Source organism: Canis lupus, chromosome 26 (genome assembly GCF_011100685.1).
Source record: "Canis lupus familiaris isolate Mischka breed German Shepherd chromosome 26, alternate assembly UU_Cfam_GSD_1.0, whole genome shotgun sequence".
NCBI classification, from domain to species: domain Eukaryota; kingdom Metazoa; phylum Chordata; class Mammalia; order Carnivora; family Canidae; genus Canis; species Canis lupus.
In genome coordinates, this window is record NC_049247.1 from 28,663,989 (window position 1) to 28,688,554 (window position 24,566).

Consider the following 24,566-nt stretch of genomic DNA (forward strand, 5'->3'; position numbering starts at 1 on the left):
TGAGAGGGAGGCCACCGGCACAGGATCTAAGAGGGAAGACAGCCACCAGGAACCCCCAGGGCAGGACAGATGTGACAGGGGAGCCGCTCAAGGCTCAAGCCAGGAATGACACAGGATGGGTAGAGCAGGGACACAAAGTAGGAGCCCGGAAGGATGAGCTCCAGTGGCCGAGGTTAAGGACCCCATTTATTGGTTGGCAGTGACATCTACTGTCACCTCCAAGAACTGCAGCCACATGAGCCATGTGACTTAGTATGGAAGGTCCTGAGAGACTAGGGACCCTGGCCCTGTCCTAAAAAAACAAATCACTTGACAGAAAAACAGACCTTGGCAAATGGAACCGTGAGTAACTTCAAAGTGTTGTGTGCTTTGACCTGTGCAGTTTCTGTTACATAAGTGCAATTTCCCAAAAGTTTTGGGTTGAGGCACATGGTTGATGAGAAGCCCTTGGTTTGTAAAACAGGTTGTAGGCCTTGTGATGAATAAAGACGCTGCGTTCTTTCCTCCAGAGACCCCCACTAGGATGCTAGCGAAACCAGAGTTAACAGGGTAGGTAGCATAGCTCAACTCTTCCCCCCAAACTGTTTATTCTCTGTCACCTTGTTTCTGTAAGATAATATTCATGTTTGACAGCAAATGTTAATTTAGTTGTTTTGCAAGAACTCAAGGTTTCATAAAAAAGAAAACAGAACCTAGGACCACTGACTTCCCCCTTGGGCACAACAAAATGAAATTGACCCTCCCATACTCAGCAACTTCCCGAAGCTGATCTTGAGTCACCTGACTCTTGTCCCCTTTACTCAGACCCTCTTTCACTGGCCTTTAAGAATCCCTGACCTGGGGATCCCTGGGTGGTGCAGCAGTTTAGTGCCTGCCTTTGGCCCAGGGCGCGATCCTGGAGACCCGGGATCGAATCCCACATCGGGCTCCCAGTGCATGGAGCCTGCTTCTCCCTCTGCCTGTGTCTCTGCCTCTCCCTCTCTCTGTGTGACTATCATAAATTTAAAAAAATAAATAAATAAATAATAATAATATTCATATAAATATGTGTGTGTGTTATCTTCTTTATCCATTCATCTATCAATGGACACTTGGGCTGCCTCCATAATTTGGTTGTAGTAAAAAATGCTGCAATAAACATAGGGTTGCATATATCTTTTTGAATTCATGTTTTCAGGGGCTTTTCAGTGGCTCAGTTGGTTAAGCATCAGCCTTCGTCTCAGGTCATGATCCAGGGTCCTGGGATCAAGCTCCACATGGGCCTCCCTGCTCAGTCAGGAGTCTGCTTCTCTGTCTCCTTCTGTCCCTCTTCCTTGCTTGTGTTCTCTCTCTCTCTTAAATAAATAAAATCTTGAATTAATGTTTTTATATTCTTTGGGTAAATACCCAGCAGTGGAATTACTAGACCATATGCTGGCTCTGTTTTTAACTTTTTGAAGAACATCTGGACTGTTTTGCAGAGTGGCTGCACCAGTCTGCATCCCCACCAACAGTACACGAGGGTTCCTTTTTCTCCACATCCTCACCAACACTTGAGAAGGTGTGAGCCTTGTCCCTTGTATCCTTGTGTGGTAGCCTTTCGAATAAATGCTTTCCTTGCCACACACTCGATGTCTCGGTGATGGGCTCTGCTGTGTGTTGGACAGGTGAACTTGGGTGCAGTCACACTAGCATAAAATAGAAAGGTGTACAAATAGGAAGAAAGGAAAACAGGAGCAGGGCTTTGGTGGGCATGCGTTCAACAACTGAGAGATGAGATCTAAAGCAGGGATATGGGAAGGAGCCCATCTCCAGGCCCATAGGGCAGACATACGGGCTACAAGAGAGGGGCTCAAATGGTTGAGCCCCCAGAACATCTCAGGGAAGCCAGCAACAGCTGGGTCAGGTCAGGGGCCTTCGCTGCTGTGCCAACGTCAACCTCGATTAGGGTAGAGGACTCAAAGATGCTTATCCATCCGTATCCCAAACACGATGCTTGGGTATCAGGGCCCTTCACAAATGACACAAGAGGGTCACAGGAGAAGAAATGCAAATGGCTCCTAACACTTGGAAAGTACCCCGTTTTGGGTTGCCTGGGTGGCTCAGCGGTTGAGCTTCAGCGGTTGATCTGCCTTCAGCTCAGGCTGATCCTGGGGTCCTAGGATTGAGTCCTGCATTGGGCTCCCTGCATGGAGCCTGCTTCTCCCTCTGCCCGTGTCTCTGTCTCTGTGTGTCTCTCATGAGTAAATAAAATCTTTAAAAAAATTACTGTAGCCCTTGAAATATCATCTATATCCTTTAGTAGTTTGCCATTCTTTTTTTTTTTTTTAGTCATTCTAATTGATTTCTGAACATTTTGTTGCCCTAGTAACAATCTTATATATTGACTTGTTATCTGTGAGGTTACTTTGGTTAACTATGAGGAGTGTTACTGAACATACTTTGATTATATACATATGACTGTGTAATAAAACCAATAATTCTTGGTTTCTTATTCAAGTGTCTGAGTCTTCACTATATCTTTTTAAGGCTTTATTTATTAGAGAGAAAGAGAGTGTATGCAAGTGGGGTGAGGCACAGAGGGAGAGGGACAAGCAGACTCTGCACTGAGTATAAGCCTGATGCAGGACTCAATCTCTGACCCTGAGATCATGATCTGAGCTGAAATTAAGAGCCAGACACTTAACCGACTGAGCCACCCAGGCACCCTGAGTCTTCATTACATTTAAAAGACCAAAATAAATAAATAAATAAAAATAAAAAATAAAAGACCAAGGAGGGGATCCCTGGGTGGCTCAGCAGTTCAGTGCCTGCCTTTGGCCCAAGGCGTGATCCTGGAGTCCCAGGATCGAGTCCCATGTTGGGCTCCTGGCATGGAGCCTGCTTCTCCCTCTGCCTGTGTCTCTGCCTCTCTCTGTGTCTCTCATGAACAAATAAATACAATCTTTTAAAAAATAGAAAAAATTAAAAGTAAAAGACCAATGACATTTGTTGATTTTAAGTTGATTTTGTTCTTCGTGCTGTTGAATTTTCAGAGCTCTTTATATATGGTGGATTTTAGTCGTCTATTGATTAGAACTCCTGCACATGAGAATAAGCACTGCCAAGGACATTAGGTGTCCTACCTGTGCAGAGCTCCTCCAGGAGCCAGAAACAAAAGACTAAGGCCAGATGGAAAGAATTGAAAAGGACAAGTAGGAGACTAAGAAGGAATCTTTATTGCTAATCTCCTGGGCTACAACCATCAGCTCCCATTCCAGACTCCTCAGGGGATCCTGGAAATACGAAGCAGCATATAAGGATAGACTTCTGGGGCAGGGTCCGGGATCTTTTTGTTGGCCGCCTGCTCCAAGATGTTCAGGATGAGACCATGGGTCTCCTGGCAGAGATCCATACCCAGGAAAGCCTCCAGTCGCTCACGCCATGCTGTCAGTTTCGGCCGTCCCTCAAAGAGGTCAAAGCCAACGGCCACAGGCTGCAGGGACAAACGATGGGAAGGTTACAGTGATCCTGAGGCCCCAATGCCAGGACCACTGGCACAGGTGTCAGGTCCCTTTCCCACCCCTTAGCTGAGGCCCAGCACCATGTGGCCAGTCTCGGCCCAAGAGCACCTGCGTGAAACACCACACACAGGAGAGAAGCAGAAAGTCAGGGCAAAAGCACCAGTTTAGACAGAAACCTGCTCTGCAATTCTGGGCAAATTCCCAGCTTTCTCTAGGCCTCAGCATTTCTGTCTAGTGAGGGTGGCGACAGGAGGGATGCTGTCCACAGATGTTGCTCCACCGGCCATGCTCACACCTGTATCAGCTCCTCCAGTGCCATGAGGTCGGCCAGTGTCACGTGCTGGCCTGTGAGGAAGGCCTGGTCCCTCAGGAACTTGTCCTCTAGCTCCTGCAGCGCCCGGTCCATGGCGGCCCTGTTACGCTGCACCTTCTCCTCAGGCAAGTGGACCCCAATGAGCGGTGCCAACACCTGATGGGCAAAGGGTGGGCTCAGGTGTGGTCCCCACCCCCACCCCCAGGTCCCCGGCAGCCAACACCCCGCAGATGGCTCTCCTCACCTGAGTCCAAAGGGGCACGCCGAAGGTGCCACGGACGCAGTCGGCATGCCAGCCCAGGTACTCATGGATGCGGGCACGGGCCTGGAGGTTGGAGGGGTACCAGTGGTCCGCCGTCGGGTACTTGCTGCTCAGGTATATCAAGATGGCAGTGCTGGGGAGAAGGGAGGAGCGGTGGCGGTGAGGATCCTGGGTCCCATGCCTCAGTGGGGCTCTGGGGCTCCTCTGGGCCTCCCCCCCATCTGCAGCTCCCTGGGCACTGCCTCTGGTCTCCCCCGACTCTGCCCTCCCGTGTCTCCGTCCTTGGCTGTCTCTAGCATGGATGCTTGGCCAGACCGTCTGCTTTGCCCTTTCATCCCTGTGATACAGTGGCAGCCGCCCTGTGAGCTGGAGATTTGTCATCCCAGCTGCACGTGAGGAAGCTAAGGTTCAGAATCATTAAGTAACTAGTCTGAGGCTCAGAAAAGGCTCTCTGGGCCTCTGGAATCTTGCATCAAGGCCCCTGCATGTTCAAGTGTATGGGCTGAGGCCCAGGAGGGGAAGCATGTCCTCGGATCTGTCGTGGGTCCCCTCTGACAGGTCCTCGGGCCGTCATGCCTGTAGTCGCCCAACCTCTTGTCCTCGACCTGCCTGGTGGCTGGCCCTGAGGTGTCCCCTGGAGGTGACTCTGGAGAGCAGCCTGAGGAGCCAGGAGAGGCCCTTTCAGCCTCCGTTTGTTGAACCTGCTCTATCGAACTGGACAAATGTCCCCATGTCCTCTTCTAGTGCCCTTCAATCTGGGGATGGGAAGGCCCTGGGGTCCAGAAGGAGAGGCTGAAGACAAGAGGGGTAAGAGCGATGCTGCGTCAGCCCCCTAACATCCTGGTCACCCCCAGCCCCAGCTCTACCCTTCCCTTTGCCCTCGCCTGCCCCACAGGGTCCTCTGGCACAGGGCAGGCCAGCCAGAGGCCAGGTGGGCTGGGGGCTGGGGCGAGGGGGTAGGAAGCACTGGAGGCAAGAGGGCTGGGCCTGGGGGGGAAGCACCTTTCGCTCAAGATGAAGTCCCCATCCTTGAGGGCAGGGACCTTGCACAGGTTGTTAATCTGGGAGAAATCCTTGCTCACGAGCTGCCCTGTGGAGGAAGAAGTCAGCAAAGCTTAGAGCCAAGAACCGAGGCTCTGCGCTCTCCCTGTCGTCCCCAGCGAGCCCTGGGCCAGGCTGGGCCTCGGGTCAGGGGTGAGGGCAGCCTCCCTGCCCCGCCCGGTCCCAGGGCAGCTGAGGGGTCGGGGCGCAGGGGGGTTAGCTGACCAGGCCCCGGGAGGGCAGGGGGCAGGGAGCCAGAGAGGCCTCCGCGGTTCCCACCTCTAAACTCTCCCCTGGTGGCCAGCTCCCCAGGGTCTTTAGGGCTTTAGGACTTTTTTTTTTTTTAAGATTTCATTAATTTATTCATGAGAAATATGAGAGAGAGAGAGAGAGAGGCAGAGACACAGGCAGAGGGAGAAGCAGGCTCCATGCACCGGGAGCCCGACGTGGGACTCGATCCTGGGGCTCCGTCCAACCGCTGAGCCACCCAGGTATCCCAGGGCTTCAGGACTTCAAATACAGGCTCTCAAGGCAGGAACTGTGAAAATCCAGTTCAGCATTTACTCCTCATTCCATAGAAAAGTAACATTATCCTCCTTCTCAGAGTGAAAGTTAAGGTTCAGAGAGGGTCTGCGGCCCGTCCACGGCCACACAGCAGAGGGCAGTCTCCAGTGGGAGATACCAGAGAGCAAAGGCAAAAGAAATGCAGATAAAATCACATTTCCTCACAATTTGCAGCCCTTCCAAAAAATACCTGAGACGGGCAGAGTGTGACTTTCCTCAAAGAATTCACAACTGCCTTAAAGTTAATGCTTTGCTAGAGGTAAAAAGCAACCTAACTCTGACAATCAATACCAGACCTCCAGGATCCTCTAAGTCTTCTTTGACCTACAGAAGTCCCTTTAGGGACTCCCTTTATCTCTACACGCCACCCAAGTCCAAAATATATCATCAGTTGCACCTTATAAGCCCAGAGCAGCCCTTTCTCCATATGGTCCTATCCCCGTGCTTTAATAGAAGCACCTTTAAAATTTATTTATCTATCTGCTTACCTATTTAAATATCTAAATCTATTTATTTAAGAGAGAGAGGGAGAGAACATGAGCAGGAAAGGCAGAGAGAGGTAGAGAGAATCTCAAGCAGACTCCATGCTGAGCACAGAGCCGGAGGTGGGGCTCAATCTCAAGGTGGGGCTCAATCTCGTGACCCTGAGATCACCAGGTGAACCCAAACCAAGAGTCAGATGCTTAACCCACTGAGCCACCCAGGCGCCCCAGTCACTGACAGTTTCTGAATTTCAGAGGGTTCAGGTACAAAAAAGTTAAATGCTTCAATGTGTTCACAAAGGAATATTTTATCCTATTTCTGTATATCACGGATATCTAAAAGTTTCCTTAATCTGGAAGAGTAAAACAGAGAACCAAGAACATTTCAAACAGGAGTCACCAAAACTATAATCATCTTCCTCAGTTCATTTAGTCCTGTTAATTCGTGCTCAGTTTGAATGCAGCTTTTTTAGTTAGTTCTGGAAATTCTTACCCACTTTAGCTTTATTATGATTTTAAAGAAATCAAAATCCTGTATTTATCCAAAGCCCTTCTAATGACTTTTAATTTAACACATTTTGCAAGAGCACCAGAACAATCTCCATAAATGACAAAGACTCAAAATGAACATGGCTAAAGATTCGATAGGAGTTTATTATTTGTGTGTGTGTGTGTGTGTGTGTGTGTGTGTGTGTAATACTAGCTGACAAGGAAAACCAGTTACTTCTGTGACAAATAACACCTCAATAATCACAATATCAAGTGATGGTCTTATACCAACATATTAAAACTTTAGGAATTGTGTATAATCTCTAGAATAGCACTTACCCAAACAACATAAGCTAAGGCTTATCATTATTTTTTTTTTAAACAATGCTTCTCAAGTAAGCTAACGAAGCACATGCGTAAATAGGATTACAGATCATTACAAAACTTATGTAGTTAACCAAGGTGGCAGCAAGAGATTCCAAAGGCGGGGCACCTGGGTGGCTCAGTGGTTGAGCCTCTGCCTCTGGCTCAGGTCGTGATCGGGGATCCTGGGATCAGTCCTGGATCCTGGGATCAGTCCCGCATCAGGATCCCCGCAGAGCCTGCTTCTCCCTCTGTCTGTCTCTGCCTCTCTCTGTGTCTCTCCAGGATCACGCCCTGAGCCCCTAAGCCTAAGGCAGACACCCAATCACTGAGCCACCCAGGCGTCCCTAAGCCAACAAACTTAAATTAGTGTGAATACCCCCGCTTCCACTCTGAAATCAATCGACTTTCCCCATTGTCCATTTCTACCTGGGATACTGGTGGGGAAATCTGAAGTGGGTGGTCTAAGTCCAAGGGGGTGCTCCTCACTCCTTGGCAGTGAGGGTAGGAGCAGGAACCAGTGGCGCCACAGGCACAGGATGGTATAAGAGCCAGTTTGGCAGACAGCACCCAAGGTGGTAGAGAAACAGGGGGAGAGGGAGACAGAAGAGGTGAGGTGCCACCAGGGAGGCTGGAGGCCAATAAAAGCCCAGAGGGCAGAGAAAGGACCCCAGTTCTGAAGCTCATCAGCTCAGAGAGCACACATGGTGGTGGTTTTCTTGCCACTAACAAGTGAAAATACGCAGTCCCACGTTGGGCCAGAGGAGACAGGGAGCTTGCCTGAAACAAAAGGAGTTTCAGCGCTGCTTGGGAATATTCCTTAAAGTCCCCATCCCGAGATAGACTAAACAGAGACAATTCGCTCCAATTATCATAGCCATTAACCCGGGAAATGAATGAGCGAGAGGCCCCCTCCAGCCCCATACAAGAATAACCGGGGTCTATTAGGAGGAACAGTGAGAGTCAACATCCCTTCATCACAAATGGCCTGGGTTTCCTCCAGCAATCTGGGTTTATTAGGAGGAGGAGGAGGAGGCCTGTTTAGACAACCATGTATCCAATATATTGGGAGGCGCTTGTTAGCCTGGTTAGCAGCCAAACACGTTCCATGAGAGGTCCTTGGGTCAGGTTCCTGATTTAGGGCCATGCCTACCTCCATCCATTTGCCCTGTTTCCTGCAGAAGAGATCTAACAGATCATACAGAAGTTTAGTGTCCCATTAATGGGCCATTTTTCCTCCTCTCTAAGGAGTACGGAGGCCATGGACTATTACAGGAGATCAGACTTCTTTTTCTTAAATCGTGCAATGTGAATAGTTTCCAAGGGATTAAAAAAAGGCACCCCAAAGGAGACTCCTTGGGAAGCGAAGATCCCATACTTCTAAAAAAGGAGAGAAAGTCCAAGGAATCCCCACACTCCAACTCCCAGGTATTATATCACACAGGATATGTCAGCGGTTCCTGGTGTCAAAGAGACCAGAGGAATCCTTTGAAGGAAACGATTATGAGCACCACCCAGCCCTATAGAATGGATGCTGGCATCTCCCCTCCCACCTTCTAAAACCCTGCTTCCAAAAAACAAACAAACAAACAAAAACCTGCTTCCCCATTGCCTACTATGCTACAAGTAGATGCCATGACTGGACTCCAAAATATGGAGCCATGAAGAACCCACTTTTTTTTTTTTTTTAAGATTTTATTTATTTATTCATGAGAGAGACAGAGACACAGGCAGAGGGAGAAGCAGGCTCCATGCAGGGAGCCAGATGTGGGACTCGATCCCAGGTCTCCAAGGTCACGCCCTGGGCCGAAGGTGGCGCGAAACAGCTGAGCCACCTGGGCTCCCCTGAACCCGCCTTTTTAACCCAGGAGAAACATTAGGAAAATCTTACAAAGTGAAATGACCCGCTTTCATATTTAAATAGTAGGGGACATTGACGGAGAATAGTTAAGATAGAGAGGCACCATGGTCTAAGCAACAATCCAACACACATAGTCTTTACAGACAACTTACCTAGGAAACGATCCCCAGTTGTGTGTGTGTGTGTGTGTGTTTAAGATTTTATTTATTAGAGAGAGAAAAGGAACTGAGGTAGGGGCAGAGGGAGAGGGAGTTGTATACTTCCTGCTGAGCTGGGAGTGGGATGTGGGGCTGGATCCTGGGACCCTGAAATCATGACCTGAGCCGAAGGCAGACGCTTAACCAAAAGAGCCACCCAGGTGCTCCAGGTTTGATTTTGTTTTGTTTTTAAGGTTTTATTTATTTAAGAGAGTGCGCAAGCACGAATGCGGGGAGGGGCAGAGGGAGAGGCACACTCCCTGCTCCAGCTTAGGTGGCTGTCCCATGCCCAAGAAAGACAATTTTGAATAATAATAGGAATCATGGGGGATCCCTGGGTGGCTCAGCGGTTTGGCGCCTGCAGGCTCGAGTCCCACGTCGGACTCCTGGCATGGAGCCTGCTTCTCCCTCTGCCTGTGTCTCTGCGCCGCTCTCTCTCTCTCTGTGTCTATCACAAATAAATAAAATCTTTAAAAAAATAAAAAGAATAGGATTAAAGAGGGGACACTAAGTTTCTAGATCTTATTATAATTCCGGCCATGTACTAGCTTCCAGCAGAAAGGTAGGTTAGGGACACGTGGGTGGCTCAGCGGTTGAGCACCTGCCTTTGGCACAGGGCATGATCCTGGAGTCCCTGGATGGAGTCCCACATTGGACTCCCTGAGGGGGAGCCTGCTTCTCCCTCTGGCTATGTCTTTGTCTCTTTTTCTCCGTGTCTCTCAAGAATAAATAAATAGAATCTTTAAAAAAAAAAATTCTTGAGGGGCACCTGGATGGCTCGGGTCCTAACTAACCCCTGGGTCCTGGGATCGAGCTCCACCTCTGGCTTCCTGCTCAGCTGAGACTCTGCTTCTCCCTCTCCCTCTGCCTTTCCCTCTCGCTGTCTCTCAAATACATAAATAAAATCTTAAAAAAAAAAAATTCTGACCGGCTCAGCGGTTTAGCGCCGCCTTCGGCCCAGGGCGTGATCCTGGAGACCCGGGATCGAGTCCCACGTCGGGGTTCAAGGAGTGAAGAGTTATATACTTTTAATTTGGGGGAGGGTAAAGACGAAGTTTCCAAAAGGTTTTTCTCATGTTAAAGAAGACTTACGGGATCCTGGAGGCCTGGCTATTGTCAAGCTAAGGTTGCCCTTTTCCCTCTAGCAAAGCAGTAACAAGGAGACGGGGAGCGTTCTGGGAGGAAGGGCCGACGCGGCCCGTCTCAAGCACTGGTCAAGGGGCTACAAATTGTATGGAAATTTAATTTTAATCTACATTTGTTTTGTCTTTGTTCTCCTCCGGAAGGTGCGGAGGCTGCGGGGCCGGGGCCGGGGCCGGGGCCAGGGTGGGAGAGGGGCGGGGACAGGGACCCCCAAGAGCCGCCCGGCCCACCTCTGAATATGTCCACGGGGCGCAGCTCGAAGGGGATGCCGTTCTTCTTGGCGAAGATGTAGACGGCGCGGCAGGGCTGGGACAGCAGGTCCAGGTACAGCTCCAGGCCCATGGCGGGGCGGGGGGCGGCGGGCGGCGGAGCGGGCCGCCCGGGTTATAGGGCCCGCGGCTCCGCCCCCCGGGGCTCCGCCCGCCCCGGCCCCCACCCCCACCCCCACCCCCACCCGCCTGCGAGTGCTGCTGCGGGCGCCGCGGTCCGGCCGCGCGGGGGTCGCTGAGGTCCCCCGGGGGGTGGCGCACTGGCGGGTGTGGCCCAGGCTGCCGGGAGCGCGGGCTGGAGGCAGGATTCAGGGAAGAATCGGCGGCAGTGGGAGCTGCCCACCCGCAGGGCTGCCGTGGTGCGAGCTGCGGGTCGGCGTCGGTGGGAAACGCCCGGCCTCCGGGCCGGGGGACGACAGCCCACAGCTAAGCGTCCCTCCCTCACCCGCCCCTGGATGTGATCCCCGAGGCCGCCCCGTGCTCTAGCCGGATCTGGGGGGAACCCGTCCTCTGGGCCCCGACCTAAGCAGGCGGCTTCAGAGGGCTTCCCTGGGATATTTGGAGTTGCGGTTCGGGGACAGGAGGCGAACGTGGGCTTCCTAAGCTGGGGCCGCCCTGCGCCTTGCTCTCAATTTCAAGCTCAGCGGGCAGGCTGGCCTGAGAGAAGGCAGCTTAGTCACAGAGAAGGAGAGTTGGGAAGAAAACCAGCTCCTGATCCCAGTTCCCCTGTGGGCCAGCTGTACCTCTCCCTTATTGACAACTGGAGTTTTCCAGGAAATCCCTCGTTTGCCCTAAACCACTTGGAACTGAGTTTCTGTCCCTTCTAAAGAAAAGAATCCTTGGGCAGCCCGGGTGGCTCAGTGGTTTACAGCCACCTTCAGCCCAGGGTGTGATCCTGGAGACCCGGGATCAAGTCCCACATTGAGCTCCCTGCATGGAGCCTGCTTCTCCCTCTGCCTGTGTCTCTGCCTCTCTCTCTCTCTCTCTCTCTCTATCATGAATAAATAAATAAAAGCTTTAAAAGAAAGAAAGAAAAGAATCCTGACAGTCAGCAAGGAGGGTCCAGGTGCATAGTGGCAGAAATTTAGATAAATTATGGCCTGCAAAATAAATAAATAATAAAATAAATTATGCCTGCAGGTGTGTGGAAGGCAGACTTTGTACCATGAACTTGGCTATTTAGTTGAGATTTCCAAACAAAGTGTTCAGGGAGTGTGGCCTGTTTCTTCTTCCTGCTATCAGTATAATATGTGAGCAGAGAGATTGAGGGAAGAACTGTCAAGCAAGAAAACTGAACCTGAACATGATGATTTGAGGGAATCCTTAGCCTATTCAGGTTGCAAGGACCCCTAAAATTAGGAGGCTCACTATCAGGAAAGCACAACTCAGCATCTCCTGGAGGTCACTGATGAGTTTTATACATGCACACCTCGGCTTCTTTGGGCTTGAAGTGTGTGTGCTGTATACAGGGCGGGGGGGGGGGGGGGTGGGCAGGTAGGAGGAAGTGAAGGGTTATATGGCGGTGTTGGGGTGGGGCACCTATACGTGCTTGCTGAGAATATGGAGGGCATGATACAAAAAAACCTGAGTTTAAATCCTGACTCTGTCACTCAATAGCTACATGACCTGGAGCATGTTATGAACTTCTTTGAGTCCTGGTGTCCTTTGCTATCAAACGTGCTAATTCCTCCACTCAGACTCAGGTCTGTTGTAAGACATAACTTTCAAAATATCTATATAAAATCACTGAGCCCTGTGCCTCAATTAGATGTTAGCTTCCTTCTTTCTACTTGTATTTTTATTGCTGCTTTTGTGTTTGTTTTTTAAAGATTGTATTTATTTATTCATGAGAGAGAGAGGCAGAGACACAGGCAGAGGGAGAAGCAGGCTCCATGCAGGGAGCCCGGTGTGGGACTCGATCCCGGGACCCCAGGACCCCGCCCTGGGCCGAAGGCAGGCGCTCAACTGCTGAGCTACCCTGGCGTCCCTTTATCACTGCTTGGCGTGCTCATTTTCATATTGCTACAAAGTCCATCATCTACTTGTAATTCCTTCAGCATAATGTTCCTTCAGGTTTGTATATATCTCATATGTGGGCCCAATAGAATGATATTTGTTATGTCACTAAATTTGACTCCCCAAATAGGCACATGTGTCAATCTTTCTACCTTTTGTATGTGACACCCTTCTCCTGACCGGCCCCTGCACCCACTTCCTGTCCTCCTTGCTACCTTGAAACTTCCAACACTGTGACAGTGCTCAGTCCGAGCCCCGAGATCAGGCCCTCCTGGAAGGATCTGTTCCATAACTCTGGTCTAACAGGACAGTGAGGGGTTGAAGAAAGCAAACTCCCAGGCTTTGGATGAGATAGGCCTGCAAACAGGGCCATTTTCAGCTTCTGTGTTGAAGCTCCCCATGAGGCAAGGTCCAGGTGAACCCGGTACAAGCCTTTAGAATCCCCTGCCGTTGAAGTCACACAGGGTATGCTTAATTAGTCCCAACGATGAGCTGTGACAACGTGTGTGGGATATTGCCAACTAGAGAAGCTCATTAGAGACTTTGCCCAGGGCTTTTCTTGGGGGTTTTTCTTGATCCCGTGCCTGGCACATGTCCAAATTCCAGACTCCCAAGAGGAAAGAATAAACCATATTGGTTGGACCAACAATTTAGGTACAGTGAGCTACTCTTGATGGTCTGAAGTTAATAATGATGGGAAGCCTCCCAGAATATACCCCAATGGAGAGCCAACCTTGAAAGCAGACCTTTCAAAGAATAGCAATCAGGCCTGTTATATTAACTTTTCTGTGCAGTCTACCCCTCAGTCCTTGGCCGAGGTGTCTTCACAGCAAAATTATTATCAGTAGAACCCCACACGACTGGATGAGACCAGTATGCAGTACTGATCTCAGTTATGCCTTTTTTGGGATCCTGGACTTAGCTGATCACAAGAAAGCCCACTAACCATCAAGACCATCTTAATATGCTGGATGGTTTCTTCTTTCAGTTTTTTTTTTTTTTAATGTATTCATGAGGGACACAGAAAGACATTTTTGTATGACTTAACCAGAAAGATATATCATGTTACGGAAATGATTGGGTTAAAATCCTGAAGTTGCGACAATTTCTAATGGGTTTGCATAACCTTCCACCTCTTTTGTCCTGATTATGTAACCAGTCCTAGAAAAGATTAATCTTTCTCTGACAACAGCTTTTAAGTTATACTGCCTTCCTCCTGTGTGTGTACTGGGGGAAGGGGAGCGATGGAGAGTCAGATGATCAGGGTATTGCTGCCCTCATCCTGAAAAGCCATCAGACAACAGCAGTGAGACATCCCAGACAGCAGGTCAGGAGTCCCATCTGGGCAGAGGGGTCATAGTCCCTGCGATGTGCCCTCCCTCGATTCCCAGCTTTTGTGGGATTCACAGGTAAGGAATGGGGTCAATTTCTGTATCTGAAATACACAGCAGAACAGCATATGGTCCAAACAGAAAACAAGCCCTTTTGTGCAGGCATGTGTTTGTGACCCAAGTCAGGGCAGCCAGCACCCATGATGTTTTCATAGTTGTTAAAAAAGAGACAGCAGACCCAAAAGGGACTCACTCATGCTGAACCTCACGTAAGAAAACTAAGACTTGGGATCCCTGGGTGGCGCAGCGGTTTGGCGCCTGCCTTTGGCCCAGGGCGCGATCCTGGAGACCCGGGACCGAATCCCACGTCGGGCTCCCGGTGCATGGAGCCTGCTTCTCCCTCTGCCTGTGTCTCTGCCTCTCTCTCTCTCTCTCTCTCTCTGTGACTATCATAAATAAAAAAAAAAGAAAGAAAACTAAGACTTAAATATCTAACCTAATGGCAGCTTTGACCACCATCCCAATAGTGTAATCTTTAACTACTTAATATGGAATTACATGGTCAGCACTAATAAAATAATCTGCCCAGTGGACCTATTCTGTCCTCTTTAGGAGGTGTCTTCACCGGAAACAATACATTTTTGGCATAATTTCCTTTTTCTACCTCCTTTCTGCTTTTAAAACCCTTTCCTGGGCAGCCCCGGTGGCGCAGCGGTTTAGGGCCACTTGCAGCCCAGGTGTGATTCCGGAGACCTGGGATTGAGTCCCTTGTCAGGCTCCCTGCACGGAGCCTGCTTCTCTCTCTGCCTGTCTCTGTCTCTGTCTCTGTCTCTCTCTCTTTATGAATAATAAATAAAATCTTTTAAAAATAAAGAAATAAAAAATAAAACCCTTTCCTTTTTTAGGTGCACCTGGGTGGCTCAGTCGGTTAAGCATCTGCCTTTGGGTCCTGCTCAGCGGGGCGTCTGCTTGTCCCTCTCCTTCTGTCTCTTCCCCACCACTTGTGCACCCTCTCTCTCAAATAAATAAATAAGTAAAAAAAAAATTTTTTTTTTAACTTTCCTTTTGGGACGCCTGGGTGGCTCAGCAGTTGAGCATCTGCCTTTGACTCAGGGTGTGATCCTGGGGTCCGGGATCGAGTCGGGGCTCCTGTGGGGAGCCTGCTTCTTCTTCTGCCTGTGTCTCTGCCTCTCTCTGTGTCTCTCATGAATAACTAAATAAGTAATTTTATTTTTATTTGACTTTGCATGAGAATAAATAAATAAAATAAAAAATTTTGTTTATTTATTCATGAGAGACATAGAGAGAGAAAGGTAGAGACACAGGCAGAGGGAAAAGCAGGCTCCCTGCAGGAATCCTGATGTGGGACCCGATCCCAGTACCTGGGGATCACGTCCTGAGCTGAAGGCAGATGCTCAACCACCGACGCATCCCCAACCTTCTTTTCGTATAACTAGCTGGAGCTCTTTTCTACTTGCTACTTGGGATGCTACTCACTTCATGAATTGTTGAGTAAAATCAATTTGATCATTATATTTACTCAGTTGAGTGCCTGGATGGTTCAGTTGGTTAGGCATCCACCTCTTGATTTTGGCTCAGGTCATGATCTCCAGGTTATGAGAGTGAGCCCTGAGTGGGACTCTGCCCTGGGCAGAGTGCCTGCTTAAGATTCTCTCTCTCCCTCTGCCGCTCTGCTGCCCCCACCCCATCTTGGGAGCTTGTACACACATGCATGCTCTCTTTCTCTAAAAAAAATAAAAAATAATGAAATTGCAGCCTAGGGGGCAAGATAAATAGCCTCTGTTAATTAACAAAATATATAGCATGCCTGATACACATTGCTGAGATGCTTTGCTGACCCAGACCAGGGAAGGGAAACACTGATGCCAGAAAGACAAATTCATTGGTCTTGAAGGTTACCCAGTGCCTGACCAATCAGAAGAACCTGCAACCCCAAGCCTCTTACTTTTGATTTTTTTTTCCCTTAAAAACCCTCACTTACAAGCCATCAGGGAGTTTGGGACTTTTAAACGTGCACTCCCAATTCTAGGTGGGCCACACCAGTTAACAGCCCATCTCTCTTCATGCAAAAATTCAGTGTTCTTGTTTGACCTACTGCACATTGGGCAGATGAACAAATTCTGGTGGTTTGGTTGAATAAGCTAGCACAGTTCCTACTCAGGCTGAATTAGACCCCAGCTGATAGTATCAGATTTGAGCTCAGAGTCCACTCTGGGCAATTAAGATTGGATCTATGAGTCAGGATTCCGAAAAAGCCGGTGGCTTTTCTTCTAAGATATTGCAGGGCCAGACAGCAGAGTAGGTTCTGAATCCAAATGGCAAGTAAGGTTTCCCTAAGCCCTTTATACTTTCTCTGACTTAGAGTCTGAATTAACCTCCCACACTCGCCAAAAAATATGTATGTCCATCAGGCTGGAAGATCCATCAGCCTCAAAGGATCATACACCTGATTTCATAAGAGCCCTCGAGCAAATCAAACACCTTTTTAAAGCTCCAAATGTGTATTTCCTTTTTTTTTTTTTTTTAAAGATTTTATTTATTTATTCATGAGAGACACAGAAAGAGAGGAAGAGACATAGGCAGAGGGGGAAGCAGGCTCCATGCGGGGAGCCCGATGTGGGACGGGAATCCAGGATCACGCCCTGAGCCAAAGGCAGACACCCAACTCCTGGGCTACCCCGGTGTCTCCCAAATATGTATCTCCATGTGAAGATTGTCACTGTTCTCTACATCATCCTTTTTTCCAGAGGCTCGAGGCAAAAACCACTGGCTATGGAAACTTGCTGTTTTTTCAATACTCAAAAGAATTTAAATGTTAACCAGCCCACTGGCAAAAAGCAAGGAAGTTGTGCCTCATATTACTTTTTCTTCCCAGTTTTCCCTGATTGGGATGATCCCTCTAACATTTATGAAATTAAAGTATATGACATTTTATATCAATTGTACTATGGATCTAGATTGTTGGTTTTTTTTTTTTTAAGATTTTATTTATTCATGAGAGACACACAGAGAGAGAGGCAGAGACACAGGCAGAGGGAGAAGCAGGCTCCATGCAGGGAGCCCGACGTGGGACTTGATCCCGGGACTCCAGGATCATGCCCTGGGCCAAAGGCAGGCGCTAAACTGTTGAGCCACCCAGGGATCCCTGGATCTAGGTTGTTAGAAAGAAAACTATGGGTCCAATATGGAGTCATATATGTTGGTAGCCCCATGTGAGCAAACCAAGACTTAATACCTAACCTAACTGCAGTTCCAGCACCCGAGGACCATAATCTTTAGCCAATCAACATGGGGTTTCCTGGTCCACATCAGAAAATTTACTGACAATCCCTTCCATTCCCCTAAGGAGAGTGACTTTGTCTAAAACAATGGATTCTCTGGTAATAATTTCCTTTCTGCTCCCTCTCTACTTTTAAAAACCTTTCCTTTTCTGCAACTCGATGCAGCCCCTTTGCCTTTACTAGATGGGGTGTGGCCAGACCGATGAATCATTCATTTAACAGAGCCAATTTGATCTTTTACATTATTCAGTTGCATTTTCCTTGTTTAACCAAGTGCAAATAGCTACAAAATACAAAGCCATTTTTTAAAAACCCTCCCCTCCTTTTTTTCCCCATTGCAAGTTTGCTTAAACCCTTGGCAGAAAATCCAGCATTTACTGGGTTAACAGGCTCTAGGAAAGCTCCGGGTTAGAATCTGAGGGGAACTGCAGCTGGGCGGAAGAAGGCTGGAATTGGAGCATTGCGGTGTGTTTTTTTTCCCTCCTCTGGCTTGTAGAAAACTTTGCATCGGCCCAATAAATGGATTAACTTTCTCCCCCATCTCATTTGGAGGAACAAGCAGGGCAAACTTTTAACTTCTTTGGCTCTCCAAAAGTTCACCTTTGAGCATTGAGGGGGCCTTTTGATTCCTGATGCCAGGAGGTGGATCCAGAGGGAACCGGGACCAGCCAAGAGGATCCTTGGCTTTAGGACAGGATGGAAATCAAACCTGAGGCAGCAGGAAGTGAGAGTTCATTGAAGATAAAGAGAGAGCAGAGAACAGAAAGAGGGAGTGTCCAGGATACTTGGAAAGGAGGGAGTCTCTTCTTTGTTCAGAGTCTGCAGTTGCTACCAGGGATGGTGATCTGGTGCACGTGTTCTCAGGCATCCAGGAACCACTTAGAACAAAGACGATGGCCCAGGTGTCCTTCCTCAGAGCCAGGAGGGTCTTGGCGTTGCTGTCTAGCTCAGGTGGTCTGACATAGACATAGGGTAGCTTCCTCCACTCACTGTTGCCTGGTTCTTCTTTAGATGTTATTTATCCTCGAGCAGCATCAAGTCCTTGTGCTTTACAAAGAGGATGTACGCTATTTACAAGGCGTGTGTAAATTGGGGTGCACATCCTAGCAAGAATGAAAGGAGGGAAAAGCAGATTTTTTGGAGCTTTTCAGTTTCCCAGTCTTATCTCCCCTCTATGGGATTTTTATCCTCCTTATTCTTTGTAAAAAAAAATTTTTTTAAGTATTTTATTTTTTATTTTTGAGAGAGAGATGGGGGAGGGGAGGGGCAGAGAGAGAGGGAGAGAGAGAATCCCAAGCAGGCTCCTCGCCCAATGCAGAGCCCAGCTGGGGGCTTGATCCCACAACCACAACCTAAGCCAAAACCAAGAGTCAGACACCCAACTGACTGAGCCAACCAGGCACCCCACTCCTTATTCTAAAGGAATGTTGAAGGGCAAAGGTCTCATCTTCTGTAACTTCTTCAGACTGGAAAGGATTGTAGACTCTGCCTATTGGGAGGCATAAAAATTCCGAGCTATCAGGACCCCTGGGTGGCTCAGTGGTTGAGTGCCTGCCTTTGGCTCATGTCGTAATCTTGGAGCCCCTGGATGGAGTCCACATCGGGCTCCCTGTGGGGAGCCTGCTTCTCCCTCTGCCTATGTCTCTGCCTCTCTCTGTGTGGTTCTCATGAATAAATAAATAAAATCTTAAAGAAAAAAAAAAGACCAATGAGCAGAGTGCCTGGCTGGCTCAGTTGGAAGAGCATGTGACTTTTAATCTCAGGGTCATGAGTTCAAGCCCCATGTTGGGTATAAAGATTACCAAAATAAATTAATTTGTTAAAAAAAAAAAGACTTAGGAAAATAGGTTTGATTCTGGACAAGTGAACCCAATCTGAAAGTACTTTTGGGTTTTACTTCTGAGGAAGTAGGGAGTTAAAGTTAAACCTTCCCAAAGTTAAACCTTCCCAAAGTTAAACTTTGGTATGAGCTGATCTTCATGTGATCCATTTTTCTTTTCTTTTCTTTTTTTAAGATTTTTATTTATTTATTCATGAGAGACACACACAGAGAGAGAGGGAGAGAGGGAGGCAGAGACACAGGCAGAGGGAGAAGCAGGCTCCATGCGGGGAGCGTGATGTGGGACTCAATCCCGGGTCTCCAGGATCATGCCCTGGGCCAAAGGCAGGCGCTAAACTGCTGAGCCACCCAGGAATCCCCTCTTTTTTTTTTTTTTTTTTTTTTAAGATTTTATCTTTAAGTACTCTCCCCCCTCAACGTGGGGCACAAACTCAACCTCAAGATAAGGAGTTGCACACTCCACCTGCTGAGCCAGTCAGGCCCCCCTCCATGTTTTTAATAAAACCTTGCTCCCTGGTAGTATGCAACAGATTGCTTATCTTCAATGGGGTATGAAAGTATTTTATTTCTATACTTGTGGAGAGCCTGCAGTACTTTACCCAGGCTAGTAATTTTATTTATTTATTTATTTATTTATTTATTTATTTATTTATTGAAGAGAACATGAGCAGGGGAAGGAGCAGAGGGAGAGGGAGAAGCAGACTCCCTGCCGAGCAGGAATTCAATCCCAGGACTCTGGGATCATGACCTGAGCCAAAGGCAGACGCCTAACCAACTGAGCTACCCAGGTACCCCAGACTAATGATACATTTTAAAATTTTGTTGGTTTCTTCATCAAACGATAAAGTTGCAGTGAGAAAACTTCTATATATTAATTCAAAAGGGCTCAATTTAAGAGTCCCCTTTGGTGCCACTCTTATTCTTAGTGAAGCAATCCATAACATTTTATATTCATGTCTCATGAGTCTCTTGACAGAGTTTTGCCAAAGTTTCTTTAAAGATATGGTTTGGGGGACACCTGAGTGGCTCAGTGGTTGAGCGTTTGCCTTCGGCCCAAGGCATGGTCCTGGAGCCCTGGGATCGAGTCCTGTATCGGGCTCCCTGCATAGAGCCTGCTTCTCCCTCTGCCTTTGTCTCTGCCTCTCTCTCTGTGTCTCACATAAATAAATAAATAAAATCTTAAAAAAAAAAAAAAAAGATATGGTTTGGGGAAGAATGCTTGGATGGCTCACTTGGCAGAGCATACAAATCTTAATCTAGGGTTTGTGAGTTCAAGCCCTATGTTGAATGTAAAGATCACTAAAAATAAAAATCTTAAAAAAAAGATATTGTTCATTTTTTACATTTTTCCTGAAGATTTAGGCCTCCATGAGGCATAACAGATCCCTAGAGCCACTGATAATGGTTGTGTTAGCAGGAAAGCAGGGTCCTCATCACTTTGTAGACTCTGAGGAAGTCCAAGCCTAGGTATGACTTCCTTTAATAATCTTTTAGAAACTTCTAAAGTCTTTTCTGTCCTAATGGAGAAGGCCTCTACCCACCCTGTAAATGTATCCACATAAACCTTACCCCAGACAGGGTAACATCTGAGTTAAGTCAACCTGCCAGTCTTCCCCAAGGTAAGTGTCTCCATGTTGAACTGGCTTAATGAAGGTGGGGGAGGCATAGGATGGGTCCTTGGGTCATTTCTGACACAAAGCTCATATGCTCTGGTAACTTCTCTTACCGTTTTGGTTAGATTCTTCTCTCTGAATATTTGCTGTACTGGATTTGCCATAGTATCTCTACCAAAGTGGGTGGAGTCAGATATTTGCTTAATTATCTTCCACTGTAGTGCCTCAGGGAGTATATATATATATATATATATATATTATTTCATTTATACCATCCTTTGAGTCGACCTCAAATCCCTTTTGTGAGGCCCACTGAGCCTCAGAGGAAGTATAATTTGGACTTCTTTGAGGAGAGCTTCTGGAATCAGAGCTAAAGCCTGTGTAGCCAGCCCTTCATCTTTCACTGCCACTTTCACTAATGTGTCAGCAAAGTCATTTCCTTGATTTGTCATGGTTTGGTTTGTTTGGTTCCTTCCACAAGATACAACTGCCACCTCCCGAGGTATGTATGTCTCTTACAATGTTAAAATTTCCTCTTTGTGTTGTTTATAGGGGAAAAATTTGAATTTAATAGTCTTCATCTCTTCCAGATGGCTGCATGGGTATGAAATATTAAGAAGCCACATTTAGGGGCACCGAGGTGGCTCAGCTGTTGAGTGTCTGCCTTCAGCTCAGGGCATGATCCCAGGATCCGGGATTGAGTCCCACAGCAGTCTCCTTGCAGAAAGCTTGCTTGCTTCTCCCTCTACTTCTATCTCTGCCTCTGTGTGTGTGTGTGTATGTCTCATGAATAAATAAATAAAATCTTAAAAAAAAAACAAAGCCACATTTTTTAAAAATATTTTATTAATTTACTTATGAGAGACACAGAGAGAGAGAGAGGCAGAGGGAGAAAAAAAAATTTTTTTGCATTGAAAACGTTTTTCTTAATTAGAGGCTGAATGCTTTTGTGGCCCCTGGTCCTATGGAATATTACCTTTTCTTTTTTTTAAGATTTTATTTTATTTATTTATTCCAATATTATTCCAATAAAAATTCAATTTCCTTACCCGCCACATCAAGGATCACCTGAGGCTCCTGGTGTGTTATGTTGAAATGTCCAGGAAGAGCCATAGGAGAGCTCAGGCCCCTGTGGTCCTCCTTAACCTCGGCCAGCAAAGGTTTCCAGGCTGGACACCTTCCTTTGAAGTCAGGGACAATACTGTCTCCAATGGCCCTCCATCGTGCAGAATGCACCTTGATGAGGGCCCAGCCTTTTGCGAGCCAGGGGCTGTAGTCTGGCTTTGCCAGACTCTGGCCTTGCAGGCTTCTGTATTAGGTGGTCCTGGGGTGGCATGGTGCCCAATGCCATGGCTCAAAGTTGGGCATGCCATTTATTTTGGACAAACTTGTCCTCCTTCTCTGCCCTGCCCTATTACTTTTTTTTTTTTTCTAAGATTTATTTATGTTTGAGAGAGAGAGACAGGAGAAGCAGGAGGGGCAGAGGGAAAGAGAGAATCTCAAGCAGCCTCCTCAATGAGTGAGGAGCCTCACCCCTGGATCAGGACCTGGGCCAAAGTTAGGAGTCAGAGACTTAACCAACTTGGCTACCCAGGCACCCCTGCCCAGTCTCTATTACTAAATATAGCCAAAGTCTTATCCAACAATTGTTTCATAGGAGCTTGGGGCCCACAGCTGCCTTCTGTCATTTTCTCCTGATACCTGCTGTAGATTGTAGGATAAAATGCACGGCTAACAGTGACTGCCCTTCTGGAGAATCAGGGTCTGCATTAGTGCATTAGTGGAAAGCCTCCACTAATCTACACTGAAAGAGAGCTAGGTTTTCTTTTCTTTTTTCTATTAAGATTTTATTTATTTTATTTGAGAGACAGAGCAGGAATAGGGAGGTGGGAGGGGGAGAGGGAGAGGGAGAAGGACCAGCAGGTACCCCTCTAAGCAGGGAGCCTCACACAGGGCTCAGTCCCAAGACCCCAAGATTGTGACCTGAACTGAAGGCAGATGCTTAACTGACTGAGCCACCCAGGTTCCCCGAGAGAATGGTTTTCATCTTTTCCTTGAGTTACTCCCCTTCATCATAATTAATGGCTTGACTATGTATGCATTGTTTCCTTCCCTCCTCTATGGTACAGGAAATAAGACAGTAATATCTGTAGGTTTCATCAAGTCAGCACAAATGTCAAAGTCATTTCAAGGATGTAAATCTGCCAATTTAGGAGCCTGGGCCATATAAACTTCACATTGTCCTTTTAATCTGGGGTCCCCATGCAGGACCACAATGGCCAACACATAAGGTGCTTCATTCCATTTTTCTTGCCTCTTACAAGATAAATCAGGCTGTATCATAATTCAAAGAACTACTTGTGGCCAGATTTCTTGGTTCCCCAAGGGATTTGGGGGCCAAACCTCATTATTTACTTTTTTTTAAAGATTTATTTATTTATTTATTTATTTATTTATTTATTTATTTATGAATGATAGAGAGAGACAGAGAGACAGAGGCAGAGACACAGGAGGAGGGAGAAGCAGGCTCCATGCTGGGAGCCCGACGTGGGACTCCATCCCAGGACTCCAGGATCACGCCCTGGGCCAAAGGCAGGCGCTAAACTATTGAGCCACCCAGGGATCCCCTCATTATTTTTTTTAAAGGATTCATTATTTATTCACTAGAGACACACACACAGAGAGAGAGAGAGGCAGAGACACAGACAGAGGGAGAAGCAAGCTTCCCACAAGGAGCCTGATGTGGGACTCGATCCCAGATCCTGGGATCACACCCTGAGTCAAAGGCAGACGCTCAACTGTGGAGCCACCCAGGCGTCCCCCAAACCTCATTATAATAGAATATTAGTGGTTTTTTTTTTTGTCTCTCGACTTACCCAGCTTAAACTGTGCCCAATTATGTAGCAAACATTTTAATTTTTATTTATTTTTTTTAATTTTATTTATTTATGATAGTCACAGAGAGAGAAAGAGAGAGAGGCAGAGACATAGGCAGAGGGAGAAGCAGGCTCCATGCACCGGGAGCCCTACATGGGATTCGATCCAGGTCTCCAGGATCGCACCCTGGGCCAAAGGCAGGCGCCAAACCGCTGCGCCACCCAGGGATCCCTGTAGCAAACATTTTAATGAGAAATCTTGGAATGCTCACTGTTGGCCCCCATGTAGGACTAAAAGCAGGGAGTCCAGTTGGGCAAAGGGATAAGATTTTAAGGAAATATTGCTTGGAACACCAGAGATTCAAGACATAGAATAGGGTCATTGGCTACAGGGGATATGACTTCCAAAAGATGTTGGAATTTGGCCAAGAAAGATTTCCTGAGACATCTTTGGTGCAAAATACTTGCTTTTGAAGCAAGGTTTCCAGGACCTTGAGGGGTTTAGCTCCTATTAGGAAAAGGTCATTTGGGATCCCTGGGTGGCACAGTGGTTTAGCGCCTGCCTTTGGCCCAGGGCGCGATCCTGGAGATCCGGGATCGAGTCCCACGTCAGGCTCCCGGTGCATGGAGCCTGCTTCTCCCTCTGCCTGTGTTTCTGCCTCTCTCTCTCTCACTGTGTGCCTATCATAAAAAAAAAAAAAAAAAAAAAAGGAAAAGGTCATTTATTACTCTCTAATAAAACCTTAGTCATGGGACCTTTTAGATGTATACTGGGTTGTCATATGCTTGGGGGATGATTGCCAACATATATTTGGGGAGGTAGAGCTAAAGGAAGTTTCCAAAGATATATTTATATGTTTAAACATTTATACGTTTAGGGACACCTGGGTGGCTCTGTGGTTAAGCGTCTGCCTTCAGCCCAGGGAATGATCCTGGAGTCCCGGGATTGAGTCTCACATCAGGCTCCCTGCATGGAGCCTGCTTCTCCCTCTGCCTGTGTCTCTGCCTCTCTCTCTCTGTGTCTCTCATGAATAAATAAATAAAATCTTAAAAAAAAAAAAAAAAAGGCTTCTTTAGTCTTATAGATTCACCACTGCAGTCTCTGCCTGAGTACCACCTGGT

At 47.5% G+C, this 24,566-nt stretch overlaps 1 protein-coding gene and 1 non-coding gene across 2 annotated transcripts; one reads left to right on the plus strand and one right to left on the minus strand.

The window, feature by feature from the left end:
- Positions 1-3,174: 3,174 nt before the first annotated feature.
- GSTT2B (glutathione S-transferase theta 2B) lies at positions 3,175-10,585 on the minus strand. Its single transcript, XM_038575816.1, has 5 exons — positions 10,428-10,585; positions 5,060-5,147; positions 4,040-4,190; positions 3,778-3,951; positions 3,175-3,454 (listed from the first exon to the last, which is right to left on the minus strand). Exons 1-5 carry the CDS (start codon positions 10,537-10,539, stop codon positions 3,245-3,247), a joined length of 735 nt encoding a protein of 244 aa, XP_038431744.1. The 5' UTR covers positions 10,540-10,585; the 3' UTR covers positions 3,175-3,244.
- An 8,249-nt stretch (positions 10,586-18,834) lies between these two features.
- On the plus strand, positions 18,835-18,907 carry TRNAK-UUU. The gene has a single exon. It is a non-coding gene; the product is annotated as a tRNA-Lys (tRNA).
- Positions 18,908-24,566: the final 5,659 nt, after the last annotated feature.